Consider the following 19,297-nt stretch of genomic DNA (forward strand, 5'->3'; position numbering starts at 1 on the left):
AGAGCAACATCAGGGTCCGAGCCCTGAGCTGCAACCTCCGCCTCGTCCTCCAGAGAGTCCTCAAGCTGGGAACCCGAGCAGCGTGAGGAAGTCGGGGAAGATTCCAAGCGAGCCCGCTTAGCTGGTCTGGGACTGTGGTCCGTGGAGGAGTCCTCCACGTGAGACCTAGGGCCCACCCCGGCCGGGGGTGTACCGAGAGGGACCTGGAGGCGCCGATCTAACAGGGTCCGGGGCCTGTGTAAGGACCGGTCTGGACTGCAAGGCTTCCAGCAACTTGGCAGACCATTTGTCCATAGACTGAGCCATGGATTGTGAGAGTGACTCTGAGAGCTTTTCAGCAAAAACTGTAAACTCTGTCGCTGCCACCTGGACAGTGGAAGCAGGGGGGTCTGCCTGAGCCGAGGGGCCCACTAGTGACCGAGGCTCCGGCTGAGCAAGCGTAACAGGGGTCGAGCATTGCTCACAGTGAGGGTAGGTGGAACCCGCAGGTAACATGGCCCTACAAGAGGTACATGTCGCAAAAAAACCCTGTGTTTTAGTGCCCTTGCTCCTTGTGGCCGACATGCTGTTGTGTCCTAGGAGCGTGATCACTGAGGGTATATAGAAAAAAGGGTATACAGTCCGGCCGAACAGAAATAAGTATATATATATACGTATCTATACCGGCACCCAAGGGGACCAACACCGAGTGACCGGTGCGGCTTACCGACCGCTAAAAAGCGGGGTGTGTGTGCTCCAGATTCCCTGCCTTGGTCTCCCAGAGCTGCAGAGCTATTTTCTGTGATTCTCCACCGGCAGAATGTCCTAAAGATGGCTGCCGGAGCTCTCAGGGGAGGAGTGAAGCCGTGGGCGGCGTTAGGAAAAGTGCGGGAATCTGGGGTCCCCACAGTGATCAGTGAGGCGGGAGGGAGCATACAGGATGCCCCGGCCCTCACATCCGACGTCAGGTCGGCTGTCCCGCCCCTATCTCTGATAGACAGGCCCGGGGGCGGGAGTTTTGCCACTAGGCCGCGATGAAGCCGGGGACTAAATTTAATACCGCGGCCGACAAGCAGGCGCGGTCGGCGCGGTAGTCCCCGGTCTTCACAATTCAGCAGTCAGTTGCGGCGTCCGGAAACCAGGCGCTCCATACACAGTCCCCATGGGGACACAGAGTACCTCGTGGATGCAGGGCCCTGTCCCTGAGGATAGATAAGCTCCTGTCCAGCAGATTCCCTCAGGGGCTGCGGAGGGAGCACGGTCCCAGAACCTGGATGACCGCTTCGGATCCCACTTCTACCAGAGCCCTCAGGGATGGAGAAGGAAACACGGCATGAGGCTCCGGCCGTCGTACCCGCAATGGGTACCTCAACCTTAACAGCACCGCCGACTTAGTGGGGTGAGAAGGGAGCATGCCGGGGGCCCCGTGGGGGCCCTCTTTTCTTCCAACCGATACAATCAGCAGCTGCTGCTGACTAAAATGGAGATGTGTGAGTGGATGTGTGCCTCCTTCCACACAAAGCATAAAACTGAGGAGCCCGTGATGCACGGGAGGGTGTATAGGCAGAGGGGAGGGGTTACACTTTTGAGTGTAATACTTTGTGTGGCCTCCGGAGGCAGAAGCTATACACCCAATTGTCTGGATCTCCCAATGGAGCGACAAAGAAATATCTGTTTTCAGCCTAAAACAAAATTCCCTTCTAATGCAGTCCTCTTGTAAATGATGGATACAAACGCACAGTTAAAGCCGAGAAGGTCTGTTCTCTACCTTACAACAACTTGTTCAGGTTTATCCGTCTGACAGTTTGAGCAAAAGTAAGTCATCCTGTTGTTTTCCCCCAGACGACACACTGTGATTTTCGTCCCACATTGGCCACAGACAGGTTTTTTGTATACTTTGTAATGTTTGTAGAGTGCGGAGCCATTTTTTCTACACTGCGAATAAAAATATTTTTTTTTTTTATATGAAAAAACTGATACCGGATACTAAAAGGAATACTACAAAGACTTCCATGTAGTCCCAGTTTAAATGGCAGGAATTCATTATATCCCACTAGATACCTTATAAAAGAGTATTGTAAAGTCCCGTGTCATTTTGACCACATGGCTCACTTGCTTGTCAGTTAGCAGACCAGTCTATGATGCAGAAGGACACAAAAAAAGACAGGGTTTTTTTACTTTTACAATATTAATGAACTGAAAAAAAAACTGTTCCAACATACTGCATCACAATTATAAGTAAAAAGTATAACCTTTATTTAAGTCATCCACTGAAAAAGAAGATTTTGGGTACTTAACATAAAATCCCTTCTTAGAGTCTTAGTTGGGGGACACAGGAGAACATGGATGTATGGTACAGTCACTAGGAGGCTGACACTAAGCAATAAAAAACATTAGCTTTGTGGCAGTTCATGGGTGTACCCTGCTGCGGAGGAGCTAATCAGTTAGTGAGAATGCAGTAGTAAGGCAAGAACCAGGAATAATGCACGGATCAGGTATGGGCTATTATCACTTGCAGTGGCGGCTGGAGTTCAGGCCCGACTGCAAAAAAGACAGGATGAAAGATAAAGAAAAAAGACCTGAGAGTCTTTTGGCTGGACTCACATCAACAAAAAATGCCTTTCAAGTTCAGTGGTAGACTTGGGAAGAGGAGAGTCTTCTCACCTTGATCATCGTCTGGATGTTGCGAGAAACTTGCATCTCTTTAAATTGCGGCTTCAACAGCCATGCCATAAAATGAGAGACTGAATTCTGATGCAAGAGGGTATCTTGGGGCTTTAGGTCTGGACAATTGGGGAGCTGCTACGGAAAGTCCGCAAAGTTCATTACGTCTGCGTATCACGCTCTTCTGGGCCAGTCTGGTGCCAATACAGTAGGATGACTGGTACTTCTTCTGCCTTGACAAGTGTGATTATCATATCAGGAGCAGAGGTGAAAACAGAGATGGCAGGTTACATTGAGATGACAGGAAAACAAGGCCATTGGAGCCGATCGCTAGATTTGAAACTAATTGGGGAGTTTTCTTGTAAACACTAGAAGCCATCATCAGGTATACGTCGGTAGTACCCTTTCTTTGGAAAATTTAAATTGAAGACCTCTGGATTCTAAAGGCTGCTTTACATGCTTCAATTAATCATGCGATCGCACCCGCCCCCATCGTTTGTGCGGCACTGGCAATTTGTTGCCCGTGTCGCACAATGCAGTAACCCCCCGTCACACGTACTTACCTTCCAAATGACCTCGCTGTGGGCGACGAACATCCTCTTCCTGAAGGGAGAGGGACGATCTGCGACACAGCGACGTCACACAACGACCGGCCAATAGAAGCGGAGGGGCGGAGATGAGCGGGACGTAAACATTCCGCCCACCTCCTTCCTTCCGCATTGCCAGCGGTCGCAGGTAAGCTGCAGTTCATCATTCCCGGGATGTCACACGGAGCGATGTGTGCTGCCTCGGAAACAATGAACAACAGGACGTTCGATTTTTAGAAAATGAGCGACGTGTCAACGATGAACGAGAAGGTGAGTATTTTTGCTCGTTCATAGCTGTCACACGCTACGATATCACTAACTATGCCGGATGTGCGTCACTTATGACGTGAACCCGCCGACATCTCGTTAGATATATCGTAGCGTGTAAAGCCCGCTTAAGCCCATTCACCCGAAGAGAGACCTTCGCAGCTTAGGAAGTTGGTGGCTCAGTTGTCTACAATCAGGAATATGCACTGCTAAGATTACCAGTATCCTGTGTTCAGCCCATGACAAGATATGGGAAACCTCCACCAAGACTGGTTCCGCCTTTGTGATTGATGTATGCCACAGCTATGACATTGCCGGACTGGATGCGTACCAAACGGCCTGATAGAAGATACTGCCAGTACAGGAGAGAAAGGTAAATATCCCTGAGGTCTAAGATGTTGATGGGAATGGAGGACTCCTACAAGTTACAATATCCCTGCACTATGAACTGGTGATACATGGCACCCCATCTGAGAAGACTAGTGTTTGTCGTCAAGATCAGCCAATGCAATGGGAGAAAGGATCTCCATCGGTAAATGAGCGGTGAAAGTTGACACCAGGAAAGGGCCTGTTTCACCCTTGGCGGTAAGATTATTGGATGGTCCAGAGAGGAGATCTTCTTGTCCCAGGGTGACAGCAGAGTCAGTTAGAGGGGGGAGAGTGTGCAACTGCACAAAGGAAATAGCCTCCATTGCAGCTACCATGTTTCCCAGCACGCTCATGCAGAGCTGAAGGAGGCAGGGCAAAGGGTGTCTGAGGGAGCAAATCCTGGGCAGCAGGGAGGAAAACTTTTCTAAGGAAAGAAAAACTTTGGTGCGCTCAGTGTCGAACTACATAAGCAGGAAAACTAGGCGTTTACTCAGGATCAGAGATGACTTCGCCTTGTTGATTATCCTGCCCAGTCTGGACAGATTGTCAACAGTGACGTGAAGACTTTTGCAGCAGGCTTAATATGATTAAGGCCCCGTCCTAATGTGGTCCTAGTAAGGGAAGGCCACAATCCCTCTAGAACATAAAATGGCCATGACAGCTGCAAGCTCTGGGGGCGGAAAACAGACAATGCTGTACTGCGAACCGGAGGAATCTTTGATGCGACACTCAGATTGGTATATGAAGATAAGTGTTCTAGAGGTCCACCCAACAGAGGAGCTCCTGGGGTTGCATGGAGGCAATCACTGATCGGAGGGACTTTATCCTGAAATGACGGAGACTGACACACTTGTTCAGGAACTTGAGATCCAAGGTGAGCAGGATGGAACTATCCTTCTTTGGAACCACAAAATAGTTTGAATAGAAATCTGAGAAGTATTCCTGGGAGGAGATGGGAATGATGAAAAATATGGAAAAAGTTTTGGGGGGAAAATGAGTTACTTTGCAAGTAAAAATGGGCAAATTTACTTGAACCAATTACCACGCCAAGGTGTAACTCTCAACTGGGTCCTAATCTAATTTATGCCTCTCTTTGTGTTAAAACTGACCTCTTATATGGGCTAGAAAAGGACATCCAAAAGAAAAATTATAACACCTGAAGTAATTGAGAGGAGTCCACAGACAAAGGACAAGACTCCATAATAAAAATAGAAAAACTGCCAGCATAAATAAACTTCTTTTTTTCTTCCTTTTTTTTCATGTTTTCTGGGCAGTAATGAATATTCACATTTTAATGTTCACCATTTACAGCCTTCAGTTTTTTCCTCCTCCCTTTACTTGAGTGCAACTGTTATTTTGGATATTTTATGTTATATTGAGTTTGCACCAGTTCAGACTATAAGATTAGGAAGTGGCGGCAATTCTTCTCTTTTTCTATTATGGAGTCAAGTCTTTTGTCAGCGCACTCCTCCCAGTTACTTCAGGTGTTTTAATTTTTCTTTTGCAGGTCTTTTTCCAGCCCATATATTTTGTCAGTTTGGACACCAAAAGAAGCAAAAATTAGATTAGGACTCAGTAGAGTTACATCTTGGCGTGGTAACTGGGCTCAAGTAAATTTGTCCATTTTTATTGGCAAAGTAACTCATTTTTTCCCCAAAAAATTGTTTCATGTTGTCTGGGCAGCAATGCATATTCACATTTCAATGTTCACTATTTACATCCTTCAGTTCTTTCCCCTCACCTTTACTTGAGTGCAACTGTTATTTTAGATGAGATCAAAACCGTGTCTACCTCCTACGGACACTAACCTAAAACTGATTATTTCCATGCTAGTTGTGCGGTGTACCTTACTGAGGAGGAACGCATTCTTTTATTGAATAGTGTAAGCCTCCCAGTGGCAGCAGCATACACCCATGGTCTCTGGTGTCCATCAATGAAGCAAATGAAAAAAGGTTGTTCTGTTTAACCGACTAAATAATTAAACTGCAGACGAGATGCACAGACAAGCACACAGTACCTGGACGGCTGGATGGAGGCCACTGTCGAAAAGTGCTTCATTTTTAATAATGTTACCCACTCCAGGCAGCACGGCCTGATCGAGGAGCACGTCACAGAGCATACGGCTGCCTTGCCTCTTAATCTCACTCTCGGCTCTCGAGAAACTGAACTTGGAGGAGCAGACATCCAACTCCTGAAAAGATTGGACTTTTTCTTGACAATCTGATGCATTCCTGAAATACATAAAAACAGTATAATAATATAATTCTATTAATTTCCACGATTGTGGAACGTGAACTAAGAAACTGTATCTCAATTAAGATTCCTACTCATTTTCTAACAGTTCTAACAAAAAAAGAGAATCTAAAAACATGAATAAAAACAGGACATATACCTCTCTATAAGAGCTTACAATCTATATGGAAAAGGAGGAATGACACAAAAGGTATAACAATATGTTTGTGTTAGGTACAAAATCTGAGGTCAAGATGCACAATCACTATGTTAGCCAAACTGAGTATAAAGTGCAAACAAGGTAACAGGGAGGCAGAAGACATCTGGGAGTGGGTCAGGATGTATTCTGGATTATTTCTATTTAGTTATTATACTTAGTTATATAGCATCAGTAATTACCCAGCTCTTTACAGACATTATCATCACTGTTCCCAGTGATGTTCACAATATAAATTCCCTATCAGTATATCCTTATACAGTATAATGAGTGTGGGAGGAAACGGAAGAATCCAGAGAAAACACACACAAACATGGAGAACAAAAACTCCTTGCAGATGTTGTCTGTGAGGGGAATTGAACCCAAGACCCCAGCACTGTAAATCAAAAGTGTTAACTACTGAGCCACCATGCTGCCCTCTTAAGGCTATGTAACACAGATTTCCTTCCAAAAATATGTTTTTGAGACATGCATAAAACTGGTAATGTTAGGAAGGAGCATACAGACTCAGGTAGTTAGTTCCTCCGAATGGGTGCAGCACAGACGTCCTGGAGACAGGAGCGTGAAGATGTAAAAAAGTAGGATGAGAGTCATAGGCCATTGCCTGAATGTAAAGCATAGGTAAATTGTTAAGCTGAGATAGAAGAATAGAAGCGACCTGAATCTAATATAGAGAAGCTCTGGAGAGGGACAGCAGAACCAACAAAATAGGCAATGGTGTCTGGTAAAAGACAAGAAAAACCAATGGTAGTGTTCACCTGAAGGTGTAGTTTGCAGACAAGCTGTACAGGGATGCTGTTTCACGGGTGTCTAATGGCCGATGCCCGGTTCCATGACCTTGGGGGTCGCTTGAAAAGGGATTATATACAGGGGATATTAGAGAGTTTAGGCCGTGACACCACTTGCGGGTTGCGGTTATGGTGATGGAACCGCCGCTGCACAGTTTCTCACCGCTGAGGCTGATGTTAATGGCAGCCTGGATGTTGGGCCCTCCGCAAGTAGGGCCGGGCCCCAGGGGGTAGATGATGGAATTCAGAGGGGAAAGAAGGGAGACCACACGATGGGGATGCAGTGCAACTGGTGTTTAATCACAGCGGTGGTAATGCTGGTTCACCGAGGACAGCTGGTTTCGACCCCTGGTCCCTTTCGTCCCAGTGCCGGTGTGGTAGCCTGGTGGCTTCTTTCCCCTGCACCTCTCACTGGTTGGTGTAACCCCATGACTTGGAGCGTCTGGGAGTCCCCTCCTGTTTGACGTTTAGTCTCTGGTCCATACGGCGGGCAGTGTGAACCCCGTAGGGTCGGTGGTCTGTCTGGTCCCTGGTTCTCTCGTTTCTGCTGGTGCCCCTGGATTCTTGGGTCACTGACAACCTGGATGGTCCCCTCACTCTGCAGGTATTTGTCAGGTAGCCTGAAGCGTTCGCCTGACCTAGGGCCCTGTGCCTCATCGGTGCTATGGTTCCAGGGGTTCCTTGTCGTACCCTCCCAGGCAACCACTCTCCTTTACCAGCTAGCTCACTGCTACACGACCCCGTCTGAAGCTGAAGACACATCCGTCTCCTAACACTGTCACTACAGATTGAACCACTGTCTCACTCCTCCCCCCTTGGTTGTCGTCTAGTGGACTGGATCGGCTCCACCCCTGGGTGGCCATCTATTGGGTCCCAAACTAGTCAGTCACCCATGATTGGGAAACTGGGGATATTTATGTGTTTTGATGTTACCAACACTGGTCTTCCAGGTCCCTGGGGGTAGGCCCTGCATCTTTGACAGGATGGAGTACCTTGTAGTGCCCTGATGGGTTCAGGAAATCAAAGTTATAGGGTATTGGTGTGCACTCAGCTAGAGTATGGTTTAATACTGATTATATAATATAATATTTAATTATATAATACTGATGGGTTCAGGGGCGCTACAACAACACCTAGAAAAGTGTGGAAATGGAAACTGGCATGTTTAGGCAGGCTGCGCAGTGGGACTGAAGAGCCTTGGGACTCCAAGTTGTTTTTAATTAACACCAATGCGTTTCTGCGTTGGACCAGAGCCTTTTTCAAGCCAAGTGACACCTTGAGAAATGCACCTGTCTGGTGCAGAAATGTGTTAGTATTAATAAAATCTGATTTGTTATCCCAAGGCTCCAGTTTCCATTTCTGCCTAAACAGCCATTTGAAGACCACCTATTATAGGGCGAGAGTGTGGATAATGTGAGGTATTTGCATTTCGCTAGCGCTGGAAGCACAATCCTCACGGGTGCGTAATAACCGGTTGTTGCCGTGTGTTCCACTCTGTTTACTGAACAAAAAACAAAAATTAAATAGCCATAGAATGGAGCAGACGCTCGCAGACATTATAGGCACTACCAGACATCTTGAGGCTTATGGCACTTCAAAGTTTCCTTTTTTTTATTGAGCAAAATAATGTTTTCATAATCTGAATTGGATTCTTCTTGAAATAAAACACAGACAGACATGCCTTCTGTGGCACGTGCAGTGTGACACCAAAGCCATGACACGTGGGCAGGAGAGCACGGCTTGTGGCTAACGTTAGTGTTACTATTTCTACTGTTTGACTGGACTCACAAGAACATATGTAAAAGCGGTCCCATTTTCGTCCAGGAGAGTAGGACGATTTTTTTCTCACTTGTCATCCATGTGCTGTCAGTGTGCTGCCCGTGTGTAATCCGTTTTTTTTCTAAGCAGCCATTGGTCATTTACAGGAACATTTACAGTGTTCTCTGCTACATGATAGAATTGTATCCATAAAAACAGACGTTACTGGGATGGTCCGTGTGCCGTCCGCTTTTTTCTCGTTCCCATTGACATATTGAAAAGTCTTGGACAATTTTGGCAGCAAATTGCAGCATGTTGCAACTTTTCTCTCATCCAGAATCTGGATGAGAAAAAAAGCTGACCAACTGCTCTGTCCCCTTGACTAACATTGGTCAGCGTCCCATTGAGAGATTTTCTCGCATTGCACTCGTCCGATTCATACGCTCGTGTTAGCGTGCCCTATTTCTACTGTTCATGTGAGACACTTGTAGCACAGGGAGAAGGTGGAGAGGTGATTTAATTTAAGGGAATGCAATAAAGCCTCTGTTGGCATGATTTTGGCAGCAGGGGCAAAACAACATGGTGATGAGTGCATGACTCTCGGGCTACTCAGTCATTACCATATCAGGTACCAGAATATTAAATAGTGTTATTTCACAAAATACAGGGAACTTTTCTAAACAATTGCCATGTTAGGAATCCATGTAGATTTATTGTAATTGGCATATAGTGTTAAATCCCCTGACAGGTTCCTTTAAAGGGAACCTGTCACCAGTTTTTTGACTATTAAACTAAAAGTGTCACCTTCTGCAGCTCCTGGGCTGCATTCTATGAAGGTGCATCTCGTTGCTGACCCCCCCTTGCAGACCCCAAAAAGAACTTTATAAAATCCCACCGTGTTCTATGCTAATGAGCTGTGTTGGCCAGATGGGCGGGCTCATTTTCGGCTCCTGTCCCTCCTTGTCGCCTTGTTCGCCATCCTCCTGTCGTGATTGGCAAGGATGGAGCCGCCATCATCATCCCACGCTGCTGTCCAAGTCTCGCGCAGGCACAGTTCTCTCTACCCCTATCGTGGGCCGAGCATAAAAACAGTTTACCTTGTGTGCGCCGGTGATGTATCTGCTCAGGCGCGAGATCATGGTCGGGTACGAGGATGACGCTGCTGTCATGATCTCGCGCCTGAGCAGATACATCACCGGCGCACGCAAGGTAAACTGTTTTTATGCTTGGCCCGCAATATGGGGCAGAGAACTGCGCCTGCGCGAGACTTGGACAGCAGCGGGGGATAATGACAGCGGCGCCATCCTTGTCAATCATAAACAGGAGGATGGCGAACAAGGCGACAAGGAGGGACAGGAGCCGAAATAGAGCCTGCCCATCTGGCCAACACAGCTCATTAGCATACAACACGGTGGGATTTTATAAAGTTCTTTTTGGCGTCTGCAAGGGGGGGGGTCAGCAACGAGGTGCACCTTCATAGAATGCAGCCCAGGAGCTGCAGAAGGTGACACTTTTGGTTTAAAAGTAAAAAATCTGGTGACAAATTCCCTTTAAGGTTATTTTTGTTCATTCATGTTTATTAATGTCACTGAGATAGTTACCACAAGTGATATTAATATTACAACTATTGTCTGTCAATGAAAAATGCAGTAATCCAGAGATCTGATGCATTTATTACACCGTCCACAACACTGGCAGGCCTACAGGCTTATCTGATTAAGACATATTAGTAGAATAATAACTTTTTTCTTTTCCTTTTCTTTTTACGTCTATGTCCTCTCACCACAGAGCAATTTGTAATAGTCGCCGGAGCCAAAGCCTTACCTGACATCTACTGTGGAGTCAAAGAAGCAAATCAAGTCCTTGGTGAGCTGCACTTCCAGAGCGGCTGGAGCTCCACTTCTATCCGTCTTCTCTGCTGGATTAATGCGCATTGATCCATTCATTCCAAAATGGACTCTACAATGGAACAACGGGACATTGTTTAAGTGTGATTATAGCTGCAAGCGACATGGGGAAAGCGAACAAGCAGTAGATAAAACTGGCCAGCTCATTAGCGGGTCATTTTCTTGGCATGAGGTATACAGGTTAAGTTAGAAAACATTTTCTACAGGTCTCTTCTAGATAACGATGAAGTCTATTATTTCCATGTAAGTTGTATTTATGGGTCTGATTCTGGAAGTTCAGCGAGTCCGGTGACCGGCAGAGGTGAAGTTAAAGGAAAGCATTAAAGGCATTGCGCCCAGCCTTGAATACTTGTACAGAAGACAACAGGGTATTGATGTTTGTGTTTGTTGAAAACATTGAATTATTTACAATTAAATTATCTCGTTTTCTCGATCTTTAAATATTTATCCAAGGTCATCGTGCAGACGCTCGGCTACATGGAGCGTCCCGAAGGCTTGTTTGTTTTACAAAATAAAGATGGAACTGAAGGCTGCTCTGCCGTAAGAAGCAATATATTACGCGGAGTGGAGGTGAGCGAGGTGCTGGATAATGTATTTGTCACTAGCCGCCTCCGCTGGAAACTTATGCACTTACCAAACAACTCAACAGGTCATCACTCACACAGAAAAATGAGCTGGATGTTCTCCTATTACAACATGCACTGTCCTAAGAGAATACATCTCCATGAAAGAAGGAAAAACACAGCAAATGCAAAAATTAGAAAACTGTCCACTGAACACAAATACACGGGAATTTCTCTAAAGATAATAAGTCAGCAGGTTTTTGCTATGGAATCTGAGAGCAGCGTGATGTTGGGACAGAGACTTTGATTCCAGGGATGTGTCACTTACCAGGCTGTGTGCTGTAGTTTTAATAAAATCAGTGTTTTATGGTCAGGAGATTATCACTAGAGGACTAGCTGTCTTGTGCCATGTCGTCCTCCTGCTCTGTATAACAGACCCCTACCACAGATTGGCAGCCAAAGTACAAATCACACAGAAAGCTGCTAATCAGTGGTGTGAGCGGGGTTATACAGGGCTCAGCATGCAGAGAGCTGGGAGATTTGCAAAAGAGAAAACAGGGATTTTATCAAAACTGCAGAAATTGATAATGCTGGAATAAAGGTATCTGTCACTACATCATGCATCTTACATGTTAAAAGTCGGGCGACAGATTCCCTTTAATCTGGCATTAATGGGAAACCAATAGGGCTTTTGGGGACAACACATTGCTGGCAAGGGTATGAAAAGACAAGTTCAAATATAAACTATATGGGCAAAAGTATTGGGACAGACTTAAAGGAGTTTTCTCAACTTCATAAATGGGTAAAATTGCAAAGTTTTTATAAAAAACAAGTAACTTTGCAATTTACCTTTTATTTAAAACTAGCTGTAGTACCCGGGCGTTGCCCAGGATAGTAACTGTCTCTCTGTCGCTCTCCCAGTCTCTGTCTGTGTGTGGCTGTCTGTCTCGCTGTATGTCTCTTTCCTTGTCTGTCTATTTCTATCTCTCTGTCTGTATTTGCATCAGTCTGTCTCAATCTCTGTATCTGTCTGTCTCTCTCTCTCTCTCTGTCTCTTTGCCCGGCTGTCTCTTTGCCCGGCTGTCTTTCCAGGCCTGTCTCTCTCCAGGTCTGTCTCTCTCCAGGTCTGTCTCTCTCCGGGTCTGTCTCTCTCCGGGTCTGTCTCTCTCCGGGTCTGTCACTGTCTGTCTTTCTCTATCCGTCTCACCAACGACATCTTTTAACCTCACACATAAGCTTCTTATACTAACAGTTTATTTTGTTCCTATAGCAACCACTGACAGTTGCTGTTTATAGCCTGCAGCTCCCACCTCAATTCAGTTTAATGGCTGCAGGATATTTGTAGAGTAACTGGAAAGCGCGGGGTTAAATTTTCCCGCCCAAACATAGTCTATGACGTTCCCTGAGTCACATGGAGTGTCTGTGCAAAATTTCGTGATTGTAAATGCGACGGTGCGGATTCCTTTAGCGGACATACGCACATACACACACACACACACTGAGCTATATATATTAGATATGCTCCATCCTATAGAACAGACGGATCTTTGATTCTATAGTTTACGACTCAGTGCCAAGGTTATTAGCCACAGCCGAGGATCAGTTTCCTAGGCAGGAGACTGCAGGGTACCAGCATCTCCAGCCTCCGCACATCTCTGATCACTTGCCCAAGAGTGCACAGGTCAGGCCAGGGGGCTGTAATGCTGCTGACCAACAGTCATTCCTCAATAGTGCCTGACCCTAAGAAGAAAGCTGGGGGTTATTGTAATGGTGTGCTCCTAATGATTAACATCAGACAAACCCTTCAATCACCGATTCCCATCACCACAGATATGAGGTTCTGACACATTTTTTACACAAGGGTAAAAATACTCCTTGGTACTTTTGAGAAGGCAAAGAGGAGAATGTAACTTACAATAGCCCAGGGGCATCGCTAGGCACTTAGATCCGAGGCCAGGCCACCGAATCTCAGTTTAGCTTTTTTTTTTTTTTAATAAACTTTATCTGTGAACAGAGCTACACAACATGAAGGATGTGTATAATCCCTCCCTGTGTGCTATGTGTGTGTGATTAGCTGTGAAGCTCTTCCTCACCCCCAGTTCTCCTCGCACCCAGCTCCCCCTCCTCACCCCCAGCTCCCCCTCCTCGCCCCCAGCTCCCCATTCTCGCTCCCAGCTCCCCATTCTCGCACCCAGCTCCCCATCCTCGCACCCAGCTCCCCATCCTCGCACCCAGCTCCCCATCCTCGATCCCCCTCCTTGCACCCAGCTTCCCCTCCTCGCTTCCAGCTCCCCCTCCTCGCACACAGCTCCCCCTCCTCGCACATAGCTCTCCATCCTCAGAGCCAGTTACAGGAGAGGTTTCCCCGTCTATTTGCAGAGAGGTTCAGTGTCCGTATCAGTGAGGGAGAAAGGGAAGAGGTGAACAGGGCCAGATGAGTTACCAGTGCAGCTGGTCAGGCTGCTGATGGCCCCTTAAAGGGAATCTGTCACCAGATTTTTGCTCTCCCATCTGAGAGCAGCATAATGTGAGGGCAGAGATCCTGATTCCAGCGATGTGTCACTTACTGAGCTGTTCGCTGTCATTTTGATAAAATTAATGTTTATTCTACTGCAGCTCTAACAGTTATACAGAGCTCATGAATATGCTGGACTACCTGTCAGCAGACCAAGTAGTCCTCTAATGATAAAATCACTGATTAATCAGCAGGAAATTATCAACAAAAACATGGTGACAGATTCCCTTTAACTGCTATTTTACTCCTCTGAAGTTCAGCTATAGGCAGAGCTTCATAGAACAGCAATTTATCTATACACTGAGTACAGAATTATTAGACAAATGAGTATTTTGATCACATGATACTTTTTATACATGTTGTCCTACTCCAAGCTGTATAGGCTTGAGAGCCAACTACCAATTAAGTAAATCAGGTGATGTGCATCTCTTTAATGAGGAGGGGTGTGGTGTAATGATATCAACACCCTATATAAGGGGTGCATACTTATTAGGCAACTTCCTTTCCTTTGGCAAAATGGGTCAGAAGAGAGATTTGACGGGCTCTGAAGAGTCCAAAATTGGGAGATGTCTTGCAGAGGGATGCAGCAGTCTTGAAATTGCCAAACGTTTGAAGCGTGATCACTGAACAATCAAGCGTTTCATGGCAAATAGCCAACAGGGTCGCAAGAAGCGTGTTGGGCAAAAAAGGCGCAAAATAACTGCCCATGAATTGAGAAAAATCAAGCGTAAAGCTGCCAAGATGCCATTTGCCACCAGTTTGGCCATATTTCAGAGCTGCAACATTACTGGAGTATCAAAAAGCACAAGGTGTGCCATACTCGGGAACAGGCCAAGGTAAGGAAGACTGAAAAACGACCACCTTTGAACAAGCAACATAAGATAAAACGTCAAGACTAGGCCAAGAAATATCTTAAGACTGATTTTTCAAAGGTTTTATGGACTGATGAAATGAGAATGACTCTTGATGGGTCAGATGGATGGGCCAGAGGCTGGATCAGTAAAGAGCAGAGAGCTCCACTCCGACTCAGACGCCAGCAAGGTGGGGTACTGGTATGGGCTGGTATCATCAGAGATGAACTTGTGGGACCTTTTCGGGTTGAGGATGGAGTGAAGCTCAAGTCCCAGACCTACTGCCAGTTTCTGGAAGACAACTTCTTCAAGCAGTGGTACAGGAAGAAGTCAGTATCGTTCAAGAAAAATATGATTTTCATGCAATGCTCCATCACATGCATCCAACTACTCCACAGCGTGGCTGGCCAGTAAAGGTCTAAAAGATGAAAAAATAATGACATGGCCCCCTTGTTCACCTGATCTGAACCCCATAGAGAACCTGTGGTCCCTCATAAAATGTGAGATATACAGGGAGGGAAAACAGTACACCTCTTGGAACAGTATCTTGGAGGCTGTGGTGGCTGCTGCACGCCATGTTGATCGTAAACAGATCAAGCAACTGACAGAATCTATGGATGATAGGCTGTTGAGTGTCGTCATTATCAAGAAAGGTGGCTATATTGGTCACTAATTTTTTGGGGTTTTGTTTTTGCATGTCAGAAATGTTTATTTCTAAATTTTGTGCAGTTATATTGGTTTACCTGGTGAAAATAAACAAGTGAGATGGTAATATATTTGTTTTTTATTAAGTTGCCTAATAATTCTGCACAGTAATAGTTACCTGCACAAACAGATATCCTCCTAAGATAGCCAAATCTAAAAAAACCCACTCCAACTCCAAAAATATTAAGCATTGATATTATGAGTCTTTTGGGTTGATTGAGAACATAGTTGTTGATCAATAATAAAAAAAATCCTCTAAAATACTAGTTGCCTAATAATTCTGCACATTGTGTACACTGCAATAATAACATATTTCAGTATATAGTGTAAAAACCTCTTTCCCCTTTCAAAAAAAGCTTGTTCTTCTCATGACCAAAAAAGTCTGATCTATCAAAATTTAAAAATTATTTAAGACATTTGTTAAATGTGGAAAAGGAATTAAAAAAAAAAAAATACCAGTCAAATTATCATATCTACACCAACATTGTATTTAGCTCAGCAGACAAAAATCAAGTCCTTTCCCAGCTGCATGGACAATAAAATCAGAGCATGTGCGCATGATAACTATTTGCTGCAGACATTTCTGCACCAAAAACGTGTCTCTAAGCAGGAAAAACAAAGCTGAAAATAAAAGCATTTTTGCCTTTTTTTTACTGATGTTTTTGATTACTTGTTTTGCTTGCATTTTTGTCTTATACTTTTGAAACTAGTTCACATCTATAGGCTATGTGCCCACGGGCCAACGTACTCAATTTTGCAGCGGAAAACCTGCGGATTTATCTGGATTTTCCAGATAAATCCACAGGTTTGCGCAAGTACAGACACTCCCCATGTTATCCTATGGGATTTGCAGGGTGCTGTATCAATGCTGCGGTATGTGCGGCTGCGGAAAATGCTGCAGATGTCCCGCAGCCACACGTAACTGCATGTGAATTATTCATGCGGAAATATCTGCGGATGTCCAGCCTTTCCACTATGTCAATAGAGGGCGGGACTTCCGCAGGTATTTCTGCACTTGTTCCGCAGATTTACCGCAAGAAAAATGCTCGAATCCCGCAGCAATGGATAGCTGCGATTTCCAGGCAGCAGAAGCAGTAAACCTGTGGACACACCTGCGACAAAGTCCGAGGGTACGTTGTTCTGTGGGCTCATAGCCATAAAGAAAAAACAAGCAACAGGAATCTCATTCACTTTGGTAGTACTATGAAAGTTTTGTGACAAAACTGTGTGGAAAAAAAGTCTCAGTTAAAGGTCTCAAAGAATGGCAAAAACCCCTTTTTTTTTTCAGTACATTTTATGGTAACGTGCATGATGTCATTTAAAACAGGAACTCCCCCCACAATATCGCCCCACTTGTCTTTGTACTCCTCACCTGGTTGCTGCCACACACGCTTGACACCACCTGAACCAAATAAGTTTATCTTGGTCTCATCAGCCCACTGGACATGGTTCCAGTAATCAATGTCCTTACTCTGCTTCTCTTCAGCAAACTATTTGCTGGCTTTCCTGTGCATCATCTTTAAAAAAGGCTTCCTTCTGGGACAACCATGCAGTTCAATTTGTTACAGGGTGCGGCATATGGTCTGAACACTGACAAGTGGACCCTTCCCCCACCCTTTAACCTCTGCAGCAATGGTGGCAGCACTCATGTGTTAATTTTGAAAAGACAAACTCTGGATAGGACGCTGAGCACATGCACTCAGCGGGACCCTACTGTGAACTCTGGGATCTAACTGACGTCACTGCTGCTTACAGCACGGTCCCCCTCAGCCCTCTGTGTGTCCCAGGAGCTGCAGTGATCATTTGTGTTTTCCATCACTGCAGCTTCTGGATGAAGCAGTGCCGAGATCGTCGTGGGACCTCATGTAGATTACATTGGACCTGTGGGGGTGTTTCAGGGGTTAATAAATTGGTGAAAGAGGGTGTGTTTTATTATTACTATTATTTGAAATAAAGGAATTTTGTGCTTTGAATTTTTTCTTTTTACTTACAGGGTTGGTAAGGAGAAAGGGTCTCAGACACCTCTCCATTAATAACCCAAGGCTTGATGGCAGCTGTGATTTTTGATAAAGCACAGTTGATATCAACCCCATATATTACCCCGATTGCCACTAAACCAGGGTAATTGCAATGAGCCGGATAAAGCGCCACAATTGGTGCATCTAATGAATGTAACAATTGTGGGGCGGCTGCAGGTTGCTATTTTTAAAGTGGGGAGGACCAAATAACAATGGACCTTCCCAGCCTGAGAATACCACTCCCCAGCTGTCTGCTTTATCCAAGCTGGTTATCAAAAATGGGCAGAAGCCCACGTAGGGTTTTTTTTTATAATTTAAATACTAAAAAAAAACAAAAACCTGTCGTGAAGAGCCTCTATTTTTTATAACAAGCCAAGATAAAGCACACAGCTGTCTACTTTACCTGCACTAGTTATCACAAACAGGCGAGGTACTGTACATCAAAGTGGTGTAATACCCTGACAACATTGTTCCCAGAAGTGGCCTGTGTTTCAGGGATGCATCCAGGCATCTTCCTCATACTGTACCCATTCAATTTCAGCACTTTTCCATGCATTTTAGCATTTTTACAGCCCCGGCAGACACCTTGGGACTTTTTGACGGAAAATTATTTGCGTTTCAGATTGACTTGCATTAGATTTTTTTTTATTCGTGACGAATAAACAAATAGTATGAAATATTTGAGACAAACAATGTAAAACAGCTATCTAAAACAGCTGACCATTTAATATGAATAGGGGTGTACTTACTTTCTTATTGGCAGATATGGACACTACTAGGATTTGGTTCCACATGAAATCATAGTGGTATTATAAATAGGTGAAAACATATCTTACCGTAAAGCCTTCAGTCCAAAGTACATAAAGAGTTCTTTTCCTAATGTTTCCACCCCAGTAAAAGTGCAGGAAACCAAAGACTGGAGAACGCTGTTACCTGGGCCGGGGACTGCTTTGTTGGATGAGTTCTGTCAAACCAATAAAGAAATGATAGATATCTTTATAGAATATTGTGCCTCTTCAGACATCAAAAACTTTTTACAAACTCTACCATAGATATGATTTCCAAAACTGAGATTCTGTCTGCTATAAAATTGCCACAATACAAGCAACATACAGTAGGTCCCTGTCATTGACCTATGGTGGCTCTAATGCCCTTTTTGCATAGCTAAAGACTTTTATGATATGTTGGATGTTTATACAGTTATACAATAACCTAATGCTACATTTTAGAGGACATGACAATTCTATATAGATGGTAGCGTGTAATGTGAGCTGGGCCTGATTAGGAGGCCAGGGATATTGTGTGCCTTACATTTTTCTATAGGGCTGTGTATGGTGCCTGTGCAGGTCTGCCATGTCCACGGGCCCCAGTATAGAAGTGAAGGTGAACTGTTCCTGAATGACATTTTGATAGCATGCTATGGCAGATTCAACATTTTTTTAATAATCACTTTCCAGTTTGGTAGAACACAATTCAATAGGAACAGCCCATACCAAGTTATACACAATCCAGTCCTCAGTGAGGGCTCCTCATGTATCTATACGAGTATCTAAACATACTGTACATGTGGTTTTTTATTTGTTTTTATCGTTTGTCCACCTGAACAAAAGAAATATTAGCGTTTGTGTTGAAAATAAGCTATACAACTTTATCATATACTTCAATTAACCAAGGTGCCCGGATCTCCAGACGGTAGCACCTTTACCATTGCTCACCTAGGTACAAGCACTCTCTATTCTTTTTCCCTGAACAAAGGCTAGATCACCGAGCAAAAGGGGAGGTTCAGCTTCAAAAAAATGATCATATATAATCACACTTAAAAGGAACCTGTCACCTAGAATATGCGTTCTGACCTATCAGCAGACGCATGTGTGCCC

General features: G+C 44.8%; 1 protein-coding gene across 3 annotated transcripts in view; it reads right to left on the minus strand.

Moving 5' to 3' along the window:
* Positions 1-19,297, minus strand: part of NEIL3 (nei like DNA glycosylase 3) — an 80,451-nt gene that overhangs the window by 41,318 nt on the left and 19,836 nt on the right. For 2 of the 3 annotated variants that reach the window (XM_075347181.1, XM_075347182.1), the window contains exons 2-6: positions 18,257-18,384; positions 10,686-10,820; positions 5,884-6,097; positions 2,041-2,115; positions 1,748-1,914 (exon numbers count right to left, since the gene is read on the minus strand). In XM_075347181.1, coding sequence (XP_075203296.1) covers positions 1,748-1,914; positions 2,041-2,115; positions 5,884-6,097; positions 10,686-10,820; positions 18,257-18,384 — 719 coding nt within the window. Of the gene's footprint in view, positions 1-1,747; positions 1,915-2,040; positions 2,116-5,883; positions 6,098-10,685; positions 10,821-11,402; positions 11,486-18,256; positions 18,385-19,297 lie in introns of those variants that run through there. The other variant, XM_075347183.1, reaches the window with a different exon arrangement.

Source organism: Anomaloglossus baeobatrachus, chromosome 1 (assembly GCF_048569485.1).
Source record: "Anomaloglossus baeobatrachus isolate aAnoBae1 chromosome 1, aAnoBae1.hap1, whole genome shotgun sequence".
NCBI classification, from domain to species: domain Eukaryota; kingdom Metazoa; phylum Chordata; class Amphibia; order Anura; family Aromobatidae; genus Anomaloglossus; species Anomaloglossus baeobatrachus.